The sequence below is a fragment of the Quercus robur genome, chromosome 10, assembly GCF_932294415.1.
Source record: "Quercus robur chromosome 10, dhQueRobu3.1, whole genome shotgun sequence".
Classification (NCBI taxonomy): domain Eukaryota; kingdom Viridiplantae; phylum Streptophyta; class Magnoliopsida; order Fagales; family Fagaceae; genus Quercus; species Quercus robur.
In genome coordinates this window covers 53,864,503-53,879,380 of record NC_065543.1, presented here as the reverse complement: position 1 = coordinate 53,879,380, position 14,878 = coordinate 53,864,503, and the positions used below count along the sequence as shown (strand labels likewise).

The following is a 14,878-nucleotide window of genomic DNA, read 5'->3' as shown; positions in this document are numbered from 1 at the left end:
ACGCAAAGCACCAATGGGCCATAGAAACTGCCGAGGAGGGTACAGCCCTCGGCTAGCCCAGAACTACACTAAGGAAAGGGGTAAAAGCGGCATAGGGATAATCTTGTAAGAAATCTAAAATATCTAGGAAGGGCTGCCCAAACTACCTGCCCTAGACGGAGCCTTGCCTCTCACAGAGTCGTGTCTCTTTAGCCTACTCAACCACTCCCAACAACTCATGTCTTAAACTGATGGGACAAGTGTCAGGCTAGGAAAGTTCGACCCTACACGTGGACGAAGGAAATTGAATGCATGCTAATATAAAAGGAAAATTTGCAACCTAAAGAACGGGGGCTTCCGGAAAGGAGAGGACCAAAGGGGTGAACACCTCTAAATCATGCAGAAAAAAACTTAACAAAACCACAGCCGAGTAAACATGACTTAGCCTTTCGACCCCACTCTCTACAAATGATATTGCACGGGTCCATTTACGTGCGAACCCAACCCTACCGTGGTCCAACGCAAATCGTGTCCCTACACACACTTACCATTTTTTTTTTCTCTTTATTCAATTTAATTATTCTTTTTTTTTTCCTATAGTTTCTGTCATAAACAAAATCTCTCTTTTTTTTTTTTTTTTTTTTTTTTTTTTATTCTTTTTCTTCCCCCTTCCCATCTTTACTTTACCTTGTCCCCTCTTCCATGAACGACCATGACCACCTGGTCCACCTCTTAAACACAATTGGATAACCCCAAACCTGCATATCTCTCAATTGCCCCAACCGACATTGGGGTTTTCAAGTGGTACAATACATCATGTCACTTACGAAAAGCACAATGAGGAACCAAGATTTTGGTTAGAAAGTGGAGAAAATTAGTCTTTTTCAAAGTGTTGGAATGAGCGGTTTTGGGGAAAAATAAATTTGCTACAGGATAATACTTTATATTTTGATTTCTTAGCAACCAACTAGATCTTTAACGGATAAATAGGAAGAATTAAAACACTATTACTAAAATAAACAAATCTATACAAGAGGAAAAGGCAGCAAGTTTTTTTTTTTTTTTTTTTTTCTTCATAAAACTAGCCTGTTTAATGTATTGATTTGTAAAAAAGCAACCATGTTACATGAAAAAATGAAAGCAAATCAAGTTTAGATTAGATATTGACCTTATCTATATTCTACATCACAAAATCCTGTATAATTTCATTGGTTTGCAAATGAGAAGTGTCTCTAGCTCCAAATCTGTAGACACTCTTACCAAGTTCAATTGTACTCTACCCAGGAACATTGGTTATGCACTCATTAGAAGAAATAAACAAATAAGAGAAATGGTAACAAGCTTGGTTATGTCATCCCTCACTTGAAAATCAATTTTGACTTATAAATATTGATATCTGGTTAGATAAACTAACATCAGATTTGTATAATGTATTTTAATTGGATTTTACTCATTAATAAGATTTATTTACCTTTTTCTAAAAAAAGTAGGGACAAAAAAACAATCGTACCACAACTCTAGACTGTTGCGGTTGACATGTCACAACTATTCAGGATTAATTTCTGAATTAATTGAAAACAGTTATCAAGATAGAAAAAAATGGTTGTTAAAAATGGTTTTTATTTTATTTTTTTATTTTATAAAGAATAAGTGATAGAAAAAAAAAATAAAGGATATATTAAACTAAAAATATTTACCAATAACAAAAAAATTGTAATAGACTAAAATTTCAAAAATATAACCCTTGTTTTCTATTGAATATTTGAATTAATAAATCTATATTTTTAGCTGATAAAAATTCTATTATGTTTTTTTTTTTTTTTTGAGAAAGAAAATTCTATTATGTTTGATTGTACTATTTTACATTATAAAGCATAACTATTACCATAATTAAACTATAATTTAATTACTAATTGTGAAGCGATAACAAATTTTACTTATACCACCGCACTCCCTTGGTACGATGGTCACTCCACAAGTATAAGTGCTTGTGGGGTGTGAGAGGCAAGGGCCGAGATTCAAGTCTCTAGGAGGGAGCTTCACACACATATATACTTAGATTAGGCTAGAGTAGAATTCTATCTTGTATCAAAAATAAAAAATAAAAAATTTACTTATGGCATTTTACTATTTATATAGGATAAAAATAAATTAATTTTCTTTTGATAGGTAAAAGAAAAAGAATAAACTAAACAAACAAATCACGAATAAAGCTCAAACTTATTCAACAAATATTAAATCAACTTTAAACATGTCATCTTAATTTTAGCTTGATGATAGGTTTGAGCTCAACTCTTATTTGAAAAAATAATTAAATGACAAATACTTGACTCAATTCTACTCGTTTACAACCCTATTTGGACTTAGGTGCAAGGGAAAAGTCCAAGATAATTGCCCCTGGCCCCACCAAAACTTCCCCCCTTCCACCCCCAAATATACTCGAACAATCTTATTCCTACATTCTCATTCCAATAGACAAAATGTTCGTTATCTAAAGTAGAATTAATAGAATTAACGAGTAATATTGAAAATATAATGTTGTTCACAATCAGTGGCATATTTTGTTTCATCATCGACACCACTTTTATCATACCCTAATCACATCAAACCATATTTTTAAAAATCATGAAAAAAAAAAATGTTTCATTCATATTTCACTAGTTCAAAGTTCAAACACTTGCTAGCAACTAGATCTAGATTGCACAGTTTGACTGAAAGCAAAAGCTTTTACTACGTGATGGAAATGGGTACAAAATTTAGCAGGGATATTTTCCCTCTAGCATCATATATAGAAATTATATCATTAGTAAACAAGGCTTTGAAACAACATAAGAAAGTAACATCTCGTGTCTTAGAGGCTCAAGTTCAGTGACAAAACTCAAGCCTCACAAACTCAAGTTCTCATTGCTAAAATGGAGATTTTTGCCACCTGAATTTGAGTTTCTAAGACTCGAGTTCCATAAAAAAAGATAAAGAATCTAAAGAAGAAAGAAGAAGATCTGAAGAAGAACCCATGGAGGAAGAAGAAAAACAGACGAAAAATCTGAAGAAAAAGAATGATTTGAAGGATTTGAAGAACCCACGGAAAGGGAACTTATAGAAGAATAGCGGAAGAAGAAAGAACTACCCAAACACCCACAGAGGAGGAAGAAGAATAGTAGGTGAATGCAGGAACTCAAGTATTTAAAACTCGAGTTCCACATGAATTTTTTTTCCACATCAAATTGTTACCACATGCAACTTGAGTTCTAAGATGGAACTCAAGTCTCTAAGACTCAAGATGCTAGTTTGCTGAATAATTTTGCAAACATGGTAATTAACTAAAATATTTCAAAATTAAAGCTAAATACAAAAAAAAAATCTAGTTTAGCATTACAAGAACAGATTTTCTTCAACTTGCAAACTATTTTATAATAGTCAATTTCCCTACTTTAACCCTTTGATGATTCAATGTCAAACTTGTTGAGTAGTCTCACACTCTCACTCTCACATAATCAATTTACCTCTCTCAAAAAATAAAAATAAAAATTTACCTTTCCTTGCCAATTTATAAATTGGAATACCATTCATCAGTATTTATACTCCAAAGAAAATGATGTGATGGTTAGATATACTTTTGATACTTGATACAGTAATGGAAACTTCCATAAACTACTCTTTTCATTTTCTTTGTGTGGAACTACCAATAATTACATTCACATATTAAATACATCAGTGCACTATCATGCGTTTTGGATTCAAAATTTGGCACCAACTTCAGCATTTGCAACTCAGGATAACAACCCAAGGGCTCACGTCTCTGTTTTCTTTACCTTTGTACACTAACCTATTAGCCTACGAGAAAACAATTGGGGGTGATCAAGCTACCAACGGCTAGTGTCAACAAACTTTACAAAATGAATGACTGTATATCTAAGTTAGGAAGCTTAAGTTATATTTAGCAGAGTCATCATAAAACCCTTGTGCCTGCCAAGCCAAAGATGCAGATGGGGCATAGTATCTATTCATACATCATACACGACTTCTTCAATGTTTGCTGACAGAAGAATGCCTTTTTTCTAGCTGCCTTATCTTGTCACGCAACACTTCGATGGTAGAATTTGCATCCTACACAAACAACGTTGCTCTACACATGAGTGATCCTCACAAGCAATAAAAGGGACTATCGCAAAACAAAAATACAAATATGCAATTCCAAACTTATTGTTTTTGGTTGGGAATTGAACCTGTAGCCTCTTCTTCAATTTTAGCTCCTCATTCTCCCTTCGATCCCTCTCCTCTGCAAATATGTCAATCAAACTTTCTTGTTCCTTGGTCAAGTCATCAATCTTTTGCTGCGCCACTAGGAGCTGATCAAAGAGCATAAGGACTTTTTAAAATTAAAAGATAACCAAATGATTACATTGCAAGCTTTGAGAAATTAACTGATGTTGTATACTAAAGATCCCACAGTGGTACTCTGGTACACAGTCCCTTTTAGTCTTCCTTTTTTTTGGGGGGGGTTCATTTTCTTTTTGATAATTCAATAATTAGGGGAGGGGGGATTGAAACCCTAGAAACACCATGAGGTGCCAACCAGTTGAACTATAAGGCACTTGCCAAATTTGTCATAATGAAGTCCAACCCAAGTGTAATTATGAAGTGCAATTAAATGGTCATTCAGAAGGCTACTAAACTCGATCAAGCCCCAAACAAGAGAATGCCAGGTCAAATGATACCTGCTACAGGATTCAAAAAAAAAAAAACCTCCTACAGGAATTGCCCAACTAAATTTTAAAACAAATAAAATTCCCTTTGGATGCATAAATGGTAGGCACAGATCCAAGTTGAAAAATTTTGTACAAGGAAATTCAATTATCATCCGAACAAAACAGAGCCATTTCTACTTGAAAATTATTCTGTCTTCCAGCATATAGTTACCAAGATAGAAGGCGCATACCTGAGCTTCAAGAGATTTACACTTGTCTCTTTCAGACAGCAAATCGTGCAGCAATTCACCTAAAACTTCTCCCTCCCTTTTCTCAAATCTACACCACATGAAAAAAAGGGGGGGGGGGGGGGGGGGGGGGGGGGGTTGGGTGGGAAGCTAAGTTTGAGCATAATGATGCCGTAGTTACTGCATTGAACATTTATAACTCATGTTTGATAAATGACAGAATGAGTACCTTTTCCTCAACTCTTGATTCTCTTTTTTCAATTGTTCCATAGTGCGTAAATCAGAGTCTGAAAGTGAAGGTGCACTACAATTAACATCACCTACCTGCCAGTTCAACAGAGGCATTAGTAATGCTCATCTTGACAAACCTTAGAATCATTGATTCATAACAATGAGCAATTGAGCACATCACAGACTTAATCAACTATAAGACCAATGCTGAACTTTAACCATAAAGAGATTGTCTGTAAAATTAGTTTACCTAATACAGTAAGACATCTTTGAGAGTTGCAGATTCTATTAACTGACCTATATAGAAGACGACCAATTGGATGACTCAAACCCAAAGATCCATCAAATAGAACAATGATGGCCCACCAATTATATTAAGATGTAACAAAGCTTCAATAGATTTTATATTATAAGTGCAGGCGAAAACGTTTTTCAGCATGAAGCAAGGGTAACAACTCCCTACCCTCCCTTTAAAGTGGTTGGTGTATTAAACATCTCTTCAAGGACACCTCACTTCACTTGGATATCAAATATTAATAAAATCTTATAAAAAATATGAACATAATGGAAGTTAGCAATGATAAACAAAGGTATTTTCTGCATTGGAAGAATCTCCAGATATGCAACAATTAAGCAATGGTCTGCATTAGCATACTTTCTATTATCATCTAATTCGACACAAAATAAGTTCAAAAAGAATGACTGGAAAATTACCTTTGAATGGGATTGCATGGAGGGACGAACAGTTATTCCACCTGATGCACAATCTTGCTGAGATTCAGCATCATCCATGATTGAAGATGCTCTATTAGTATGCAAGGCACTTTTCCCAAAAGATTTTATACCAGGGAATGCCTTATGACCACTACCATTTGATTGTTTCTGAGGTAGATCTATATGCACGTCATTGTCACTTTCAATTTCTGCAGAAGGTGATGATGGTTCAGAAAAATCGTGTCTTTTTCCAGATTCTGTAGGAGTGTTCACTCTATTTTTCCCTTTACTTGACAAATGACCATCCCCATATCCCTGGAAATTCTCTGATTCTTTACGTCCGTACCTCTGATTTAACCGTGATGAGTATTTCTCTAAATTTGAAAACGGGGTCTTGCTGCTTGAGGCATTATTCTTCTTTTTTGACTGAGATAGGGGGGGAAGGGAATCAAGAGAAGTTTCTGCAAAGCCAGACAGTTGTAAGAAATGGAAAAGGTGTCATTCTAGAAATAATTCACCACCAGATAAGTAAAGCAAGCACCATATTTGGTTCCAAAATTAATGAAAAAAAACTAATAAGCTGGAAATTCATAAAATTACCACTGTCTGCTGAAGCTAGAAATTTTTTATTACGCCGTGCAGCATAACCAATTCTATGACAGTTAGTGCCCCTAAAAGAAATATAGCCATTAGTAACGACAAGAGGATATCAACTTTGCAAGTAAAACTAGTAATGGTCAAGTGAGAGGCAAGAAAAACAAACCAGTAATTCTTTTGCATTTGTATTAACCGTGACTCAAGTCTTGCAAGAACAGTTGTACGCTCAAATCCCTGCTTATCATGAGCCGGTTCAACAAAATTAGCTTCCAATACACCTGCAAAGCACAAATGAAGTGCATCTGAAGTGAGCTTGAGTCAACAATCTAAAACTTCAAAGCAAAAACAATACCTATAACTCCGCGACCATCACTTCCTGCAGCATTCCAAAGCCTCCAGAATGGCTGGCAAAAAACAAACCTTATTTAACAACGATTTCAAGAAGAACCTCATTTTGAATTTCAGACAATGAAACGACTATCATGCCTCAAACAGACTCATGTAAGATGCAGAAACTCCAAGAATACAGAAGCCAAAAGAAAAACCAAAAAGAAGTAGAAAACTTGATGAAACCTGAAATTATCAAATCAGCAGTAACGCAAGGAGAAGGTCAACAATACTGTTTCAAGAAATTGCCACAAGGCTAATATATCAACCATTGCAAAAAGTTCCTATTTGTGTTCCACACCCCTTCCTCAATTTTCTAATATTTCAGTCATTAACGCATCTCAACTGGTTTTCTCATACATAACAGCAACAAGGTTCTGTTTGTTAAAATAGACTTAGTTTGGAAGACATTCTACCAAATGCAAGGATCCAGTTTGTGTGAGGATGTCAAATCTTAAAGAACTTAAAGAAAGAGAAGGAAAAAAAGGGAGGGGGAGTGGGTTGTCAAAAAACAATATAATTCCATATTGTAATTATAGAAAATCATACCTTAATAAGCCGATTCTTGTGATAAACATTGAATCCTTGAACATCAATATGATATTTCGCATCCTTAACAAATCCGATAGTTACAACAGCAATCATCTGATGACAATAATTGCATACAATCAGAATTTATGTACCACAGCAGAAAAGAATATAAAATCAAAATTATTTTTTTTTGTGTTACATTTGTATCCTTTGGGACCCCATCACCACTAGGCTGTGGTCGGTATGTAACCTCCTGAGACATCATCATGTCATTCACTATATTGTGGTGCTCCACATCTTTCCCACGGAGAATTATTCGAAAGCTAGGAGGAAGCCTTAGATAGAGAATCGATGCGTAACTCTGGAAAGTGAAATGGAACATTATAATTAAAACAGAAAATTCAACAAGAAAGAATAAATGATTGGGAGAAGGAAAAACTCAATCAAGCTACATGATATCTTCCACTTTTTTTTTTGCATTTTTCATTCTTCCGTTTTGTTTCAAATTGTCATCTAAGGATAAGTATGACATTCATGCACCAATTGACCTTAACCTAATTTCGAGAAGTTCAAATTTCTGTAAACTTCCTCTATTGATCTGCTTTTTTATTGCTTTCTCCTGCATGTCAGCATGTATCTGATTAGGAGGTATTGCATTCTTTAACAAATCCGTTGAATAATTTTTCAGGGTGTTGTGTACTCGGGGAGACAAACTCCAATAATTATCAAAAAAAATCTTTTTCCCTTTCCCCCATGAATGATCCATTAATAAGGCATTCTGATAATTACAGCAAAATGGGGGGAAAATACATAAACAAAGAATTCCCTTTTCCGTGAGAAGTAGGACTTATCCATAATATTCCCTTTCACCTCTCCATGTCCCTCAGCATCTTCCAATCTCTTTAAACAATATCATCTTTCTTTTGATTCGTACAGCACCGCATGTGACAATTTTGTAAAGATAAAAATGCCACTGGCCTAAGAGGAAAGTAGACCAGATATCTTACAAATGCAATAAGAGAACAGTAAAACAAATGTGAATAGCTACATTATATCTTCCTAGAGGATAAAAAATCATAAAATTCAAACATCAATTAGAAAAACAAAATGATGATTTCATTAGAACGTCAAACATTACTCTTAATGAATGTCGATAAGTTAGGAAATGCTTAGAGTTGGGATACTCTTTTGCCATTTGTATATTTTTCTCATCTCGGTTAACACCTCTGATTTGAATGTCCTGCAAAATCACATAACACAAAAATAATAAGAATCTTAGAAAGAGAATTATGCTCAAACAACGCAATCAACAAATAAAGGGAAAAAAAATCCACAAATAGATGAAGGACATCGGACACATACATGAGGATCGGCATCAAAATCAAGTTCCAACTGTCCTTGGTCGTCCTCCCAAAGATTGTAGATAATTATCCGCGTGCCATGAGCTCTCATCAGGTTAAACTATTAAGAAATATTACAATCAATCACAGATAAATAAATGAATAAATAATAGCCTGCATAGTAATTGTAATTTAAAATTTCAACAAAAGAAACTTGGCAGAGCATATTAAAATAAAACAGAAACACAAGATGACATTCTGCATTGACTGAATCTAAATCATGTTATGACAATAGAAACACATAACTGCTGCTCATGGCCTAAACCATGATAACTTTGATGATAGCAAACTAGCATTCTATCGAGAACAATAAAATACCAGAACCTACCAACCCTCCCCCCCCCCCCCCTTTTTTTCAAAAGAATCGAAACCATGTGATGAAAATAAATACGGAATTACCCACTCTTAGTACAAGAAAATTACCAAGTTGATGCTGGCCCACATCCAAAACAACTTAAAATAACATTAGGTAACCAAGCTTTTTTCCCCCCTCTTATATACATTTTAAGAGGGGATCAGGGATTCAAACCCTAGATGTCTCCGTTATAAACACTAGGGAATGCCATTTGACCTAAAGATCATTGGCAACATAAGTTAACCAAGTTGATGCATGTACCAATCTGCTTTATTAAGATAAATAAGTTAAAAGGCACGTTTCATGTCCCAACAAGTGGTTGAGGAATTGTCAGCAGTGACACATGTTTTGCCTTGCTCATGGAGGCTTCTTAGATGATTATAAACCCCGGAAATTGCTTCAGGATCAGCAATGATCTGCAACCTATTTTTTAATTGGGGCCCAAGAATCAGCTTTCAATGGTCACTCACGTTTCTATGCTTCCTACAAACATTACATTGAATTCCCTAGCTTTTGTCTAAAAAGAGATTCTATATATAACGAGGGAAAATGATATAGGGAGAAGAAAATACCAATAATAATGCAAAGCATTTCCACTCCTACATAAGTATAAAGAGTCACCTGACGAAGAAGGTCTACTTCACTGGAGAATGGGGACCATTGAACTATTGTTTCTAAATTTTTACTCCAATCACCAGGAGAAGACCTTATAATCTTGTTCCATTCTTGTTCCCTGCCTTCATAGTCAAGCTTGAAATTTCACCCACAAAACAATTAAGATCAGAAGTGCAAAGGTATCATAATTGCTACAGTGACCATACTAACATATTACATAATGATTTATACATTTTGTTGATATAATGCGAACCACAGTTATATGACTAGATTTGTATATACCCCAAGAGATTGGCTAGTGGTTCCCAAGTACTCATGAGATCCTAGCCAGCATCCTGGGGCCGTCAGATGCTCGAAGAGCTCTGGACATCCGTGTTAGTGGCCGAGGGCCGTAGGGGGGGGGGGGGGGGGGGGGGGGGATTAATTACCATGGGAACTACAATATCTTCCTTCTTGGTGCTCCTCAAAAATGTATAGGACAGTAACCCAATGCTCTGTGTAGGGCTGAAAAATAAATGACTCAATTAGTTACAAAGTTATAGAAAGGATAACAAATGAAGCAAAAATAAAAACAAAAGATAATGAATTGGATACATGAGAAGAATAAAATGACAAAGGCAACCATAATTGTGTCATCTACCAATAAACTAAGTCGGCTTTGTTTTCTAAATAAGTAAAAGAAGCATAACTTTCTATCCACAACTGGAAAAGCAAAAAAAAAGAACAATAAGACGCAATAAAACACAAACCTTTTTCCATCTTTTCCACAACATCGCGAGAACACAACTACATCTGCTCCAAGTCTCATGGTACTCGTCTTAAAACCATTTCCATCTGATTAACAAACACAAAGGAAATTACCATGCTTTCTTTACAGTAGAAATACACAAATTTGTCTCCACTTCCAGGACTAGTGATTTACATTGTCCAATAGTATTTGCCAATTTGCTTTTTGCAGAATACCCCAACGACATGCACTGTCGCATTTTATCTGGATCCATCCCACCACCATTATCTGCAATAGAATTGAAATAAAGTGAGACTCTAAAATAAACATCACAATGATGTCATTATAGCATTGCAGGGAAAATTAATGTACTAAAACATCATCTAACATTTATGAAAATAACAAAGCAAACCTAAACTAAATATCTGAATCATCCCACATAGACCTACTCATTAACTTGGGGGAAAAAGCAGCAGTAGCCCTGAGCATAATAAAGGCTGAACGTAATTAATCAGTACATTCAACAATTGAAAATCACAACAACTTGAAGGGTACAACTAAACATTCCTTGTAACTTACAGCCACCGACCGGAATAAAAAACCGAACTGGTGCTGACCCAGCCACACCACTGGAGGCTGCTGCTGACGGCACAGTCTGGTGGCCGGAATTTTTTTGGGGTACCAATGATCAGCCAGTGTGGTTGTCGGTACCCTCTCAAAAATTCTGACAAATACCACACCACAATGGTCTCGCGTGTATGTGTATATATATACTTAAAATTAAAAATAAAATAAAATATAAAAAATATCTTCAGTCTTACTCTCACTCTCACACTCAGCCCCCAGATTTTTCTTCTCACCTACTTGCCCTTCTCGCCTCCCTCACCTTTTTTCTCAACTCCAGCCGCCACTCACCACCTCCGCCTTCCTCAAACTCCAATCGCCATCCAGCATTTAAACCCAAAGAAAGCAAAGCTTCCAAACTTCAAATCAAAGAGATTGGCTTTGATCTATCAAGAACAGAGAAAAAGAAAAGGGGTTCCAGATCTGCTCTAAAGGGTAAACTTTTTCATTTTTTGAATCTGATTTCTGAGATTCTAATGCTGCGGATTTTTTATTTGTGGGTTTTGAAACTGTGTTGTGACTTGTGGGTTATGGAACCTTTAGTTTTAGATTGGCTCCAGATTTACTCTCAGATTTTTGTGGGATTTGGAACTTTTGAACTCTCTCACTCTCACAGTTGTGGGTTTTCCCCTCTTTTTCTTACCAGTTGTCAGAAGCCAACTACCGCATCAACGGAAAAGGCCACTAATGTAGTTGAAATATTGACCCAGTGGTGTGGCAACAGTTTGAATTTTAAGAATACCATTCCTCACGGTGTGGCCCAAAAACGTCTCCTAAAAGCAGACCTAACTGTACACACCCTTACTTGTAACACACGTTGAATAAGAATTCAAAGCAGCAACACTGTTACAAGTAAAAGCAAAGTAATATGTAAAAAAGCATCATCAAATGGTAGACTGGGGCACTACTTCTAATGATTTCAGCATTGACAAGTACGGTCACAGAAAGTAAGCTAGAATAAGAATTACCTATTCAAAGGCATATCAGAATCATAATCTCAAATCGGTCATGTCAAACATGAAGTTTTTTTATGAGTGAGTTTTGACCCAATGGGAGGAGGGGAAGGGGAGAATCAAATTGTAAAATACAAATTGTGGTGCTCATGATACAAAAGTCTAACCACTTAATAAACAGACTACTTCTTTCCATTTGCAGGTCATTGTTTTTCTCATGTAATAGTTTTCTTCAGGGCCATGCCCTCAGTATTCCATAAAAACCAAACATCCATGCTTAATTCAAAACACAAACAAGTCTTCTTCTTTACTCTTTTGGGTACAAAACACACAAGATTAAGGCACGCTCTAAAACCTAATTATACCAGCTATCATACTTTTTCTTCCTCAATTTCACCTCCAATTGTCACCAATTATGATTATCAATTAAAAGGTGAACCTCTCAGTCAAAATCCAACAAAGAAAACTGATTGCACACAAAATCTGATGCAGATCTCCCCATATGCATACAAGAGAGAGAAAGAGAGAGAGAGTCCTAAGTCCTGCAGGGAAAAAAAATCACACAAAGAAAAGAAAGAAAAAATAATACCTTCGATTAGCAACATTCTGCTCCCATCTTTCTTACTTACAAGCATATCTATGTTAACATATGTAGCACCATTGCAGACCTGACATCAAAATGAAGAAGTTACCACAAGTGAGAAATGTATGCATGTGTTGCCATTGCATGATTAAAAATATATATAATGTGTAGAATACCTCATCCAAAGAATTGTCCAGAAGCTCTGCAAAAGCTGCAGATAGAATTTCAATGAGCAATAAAGAACTAGTAACTCTTAGTGAACTAAAAAAAAAAAAAGCTCACAATGTCCCACATTTTAAGGAGAAACATAATCACATTTGCAAAACTGGTACAAAGGCTTTACCTCCAAGAGCCCACTTATGACTGGTTGCATTGGAATGTAGAAATTTAGGATGAACCCTGACGTGATCCATGCCAACTGAAGATTTCAAAAGAAATATCATATTGTTGTTGCTTTGCCAAGTATAACACCTACTGCTTTCACTAACTTTGCTCTGCTTTTACATATCATGGTAATGAAAAACAATGAACTTACTCAAAACTACCATTTTTTTATCGGTAAACAGTAACTGTATTCATAGAAAGAAAATGTAAAACAATTACACTCAACTGCCCCTACAAATCAAACACTATAGTACCAAAAAACCTAAAAGGTCATAAATATTACGGGCTCTACAATCATCTAGTGACACATAAGAAAGTAAAATGCAGACAAAACCAAACTTAATTATCTCTACAGAGAGTTATTGCCCCTCCTAAGTTCGTCTGTTTCTGAAAGAACTATATTCCATACCCTATTTCAAAAAGAAACCGGTTTTCTCCTCCTCCAACACTTCACCGTATCATACGCCATTCCCAGCATCACTCACAGCACTCCAAACACCACAACAACAAAATTCCTCAACTCCATAGCTATTGCGCACACACATTTATTAATGCACATGCAACACCAATCCACAATCCCCGTCTTCCGATTTAGAAGACTACCCACAATAAACTTCACACCCCCTATCAAAATAAAATCTTTTTATTTTCGAATCCAAGTTCAGTTTATCTTAAAATCCCACATCATTTGAATTCCACTAATGTTCACTCCCAATTGGAGAAAATAGCTCGAAAGCACTACAAATTTGCTGTAACCTACCATAACAAAACATTTAGAGTTCAACATTTTGCATGCATTTGTCCAATAAAAACAAAAGAAATCAATGCAGCCAAATAAGCCAACAATAATTACCAAACTAAGCCTACTTCACCACTATAAAAACAACAACATTCACAATTTCACATCCAATTCAAAACAAAAATCATATCTCTCCTCTCTTTTCCTTCAAAATTTCTCATCAACCAAACAAAAAACAGAGAGAGAGAGAGAGAGATTACGAGTAGAAGATTCCCATTCGGAACACGGAGCTCCCTCATAGTCACCAGCTTTCCAAAACTGCTTAGACGAGCATTTCACAATCGACTGCGCAACCGGAACCTCCGCCGCCGCCGTCGTCGTCGTCGTCGTCGTCACCGCCGTCGTAGTTACCGGAGGAGGAAGCTGTTGGAGAAAACCGGCAGGTACGATCACGCCTCCTAACTCATCAACTCTCCTCTTCTTCTTATTCGTCATCATCGCCACCCCTCCTCCTCCATTAGAAACCCTCACTCTCCTCCCCAAAACGACACCGTTGCCACTCCCATTCCTACCATTACCACCGTTATCATCGCCGTCGTCCGAGTCAGACGACTCACTACTGCTGCTACTGCTACTACTACTACTGAGTTCGATCACCGAGTCAAACGCTCCTCCCAAAAAAGGTGCGTTTCCAATTCCTCCGCTACTCTGTAACGCCCTCGTTGCTGCTTCTATAATCTCTTTCTTCACAATCCCATCCATTGAGAGAGAGAGAGACAGAGAGAGAGAGAGAATTTAGAGAGAAAGAGAGAGAGATTCAAAAATGAAAAAATGAAAAAAAGAAATCAAAACAAACTTTGCTATTTGATGCGAGATTCAAATATAGTTTCACGACCAAAAAAATATTTGTTCTTGTTTTTTGAATAAAATAAATGGTATATTGCAAATGACAGAGATTGAGGGGTGTTTGGCAAGATATTTTAATCAACGATTTTCGGTGTTTAGACAATATTACATATATTTTTACATATATTTTTATGTATTTTTTAAAAATACAAACAATGTTACTAAAACAATATTACCAAACGTCTCCTGAATTTTACGCCTGAAGATTCAGAATTTG

The 14,878-nt window shown here is 35.9% G+C and overlaps 1 protein-coding gene across 1 annotated transcript; it reads right to left on the bottom strand.

Annotated features, from left to right (window-relative positions):
* Positions 1 to 3,611: 3,611 nt before the first annotated feature.
* On the bottom strand, positions 3,612 to 14,649 carry LOC126701693 (protein MICRORCHIDIA 7-like). The gene is made up of 20 exons (XM_050399999.1): positions 14,016 to 14,649; positions 12,976 to 13,050; positions 12,809 to 12,843; positions 12,639 to 12,717; positions 10,668 to 10,760; positions 10,495 to 10,579; positions 10,174 to 10,249; positions 9,752 to 9,880; positions 8,738 to 8,836; positions 8,514 to 8,615; positions 7,575 to 7,736; positions 7,394 to 7,489; positions 6,810 to 6,861; positions 6,624 to 6,735; positions 6,461 to 6,531; positions 5,861 to 6,321; positions 5,145 to 5,239; positions 4,919 to 5,006; positions 4,206 to 4,328; positions 3,612 to 4,086 (listed from the first exon to the last, which is right to left on the bottom strand). Exons 1-20 carry the CDS (start codon positions 14,515 to 14,517, stop codon positions 4,006 to 4,008), a joined length of 2,616 nt encoding a protein of 871 aa, XP_050255956.1. The 5' UTR covers positions 14,518 to 14,649; the 3' UTR covers positions 3,612 to 4,005.
* Between the last annotated feature and the right edge of the window lie 229 nt (positions 14,650 to 14,878).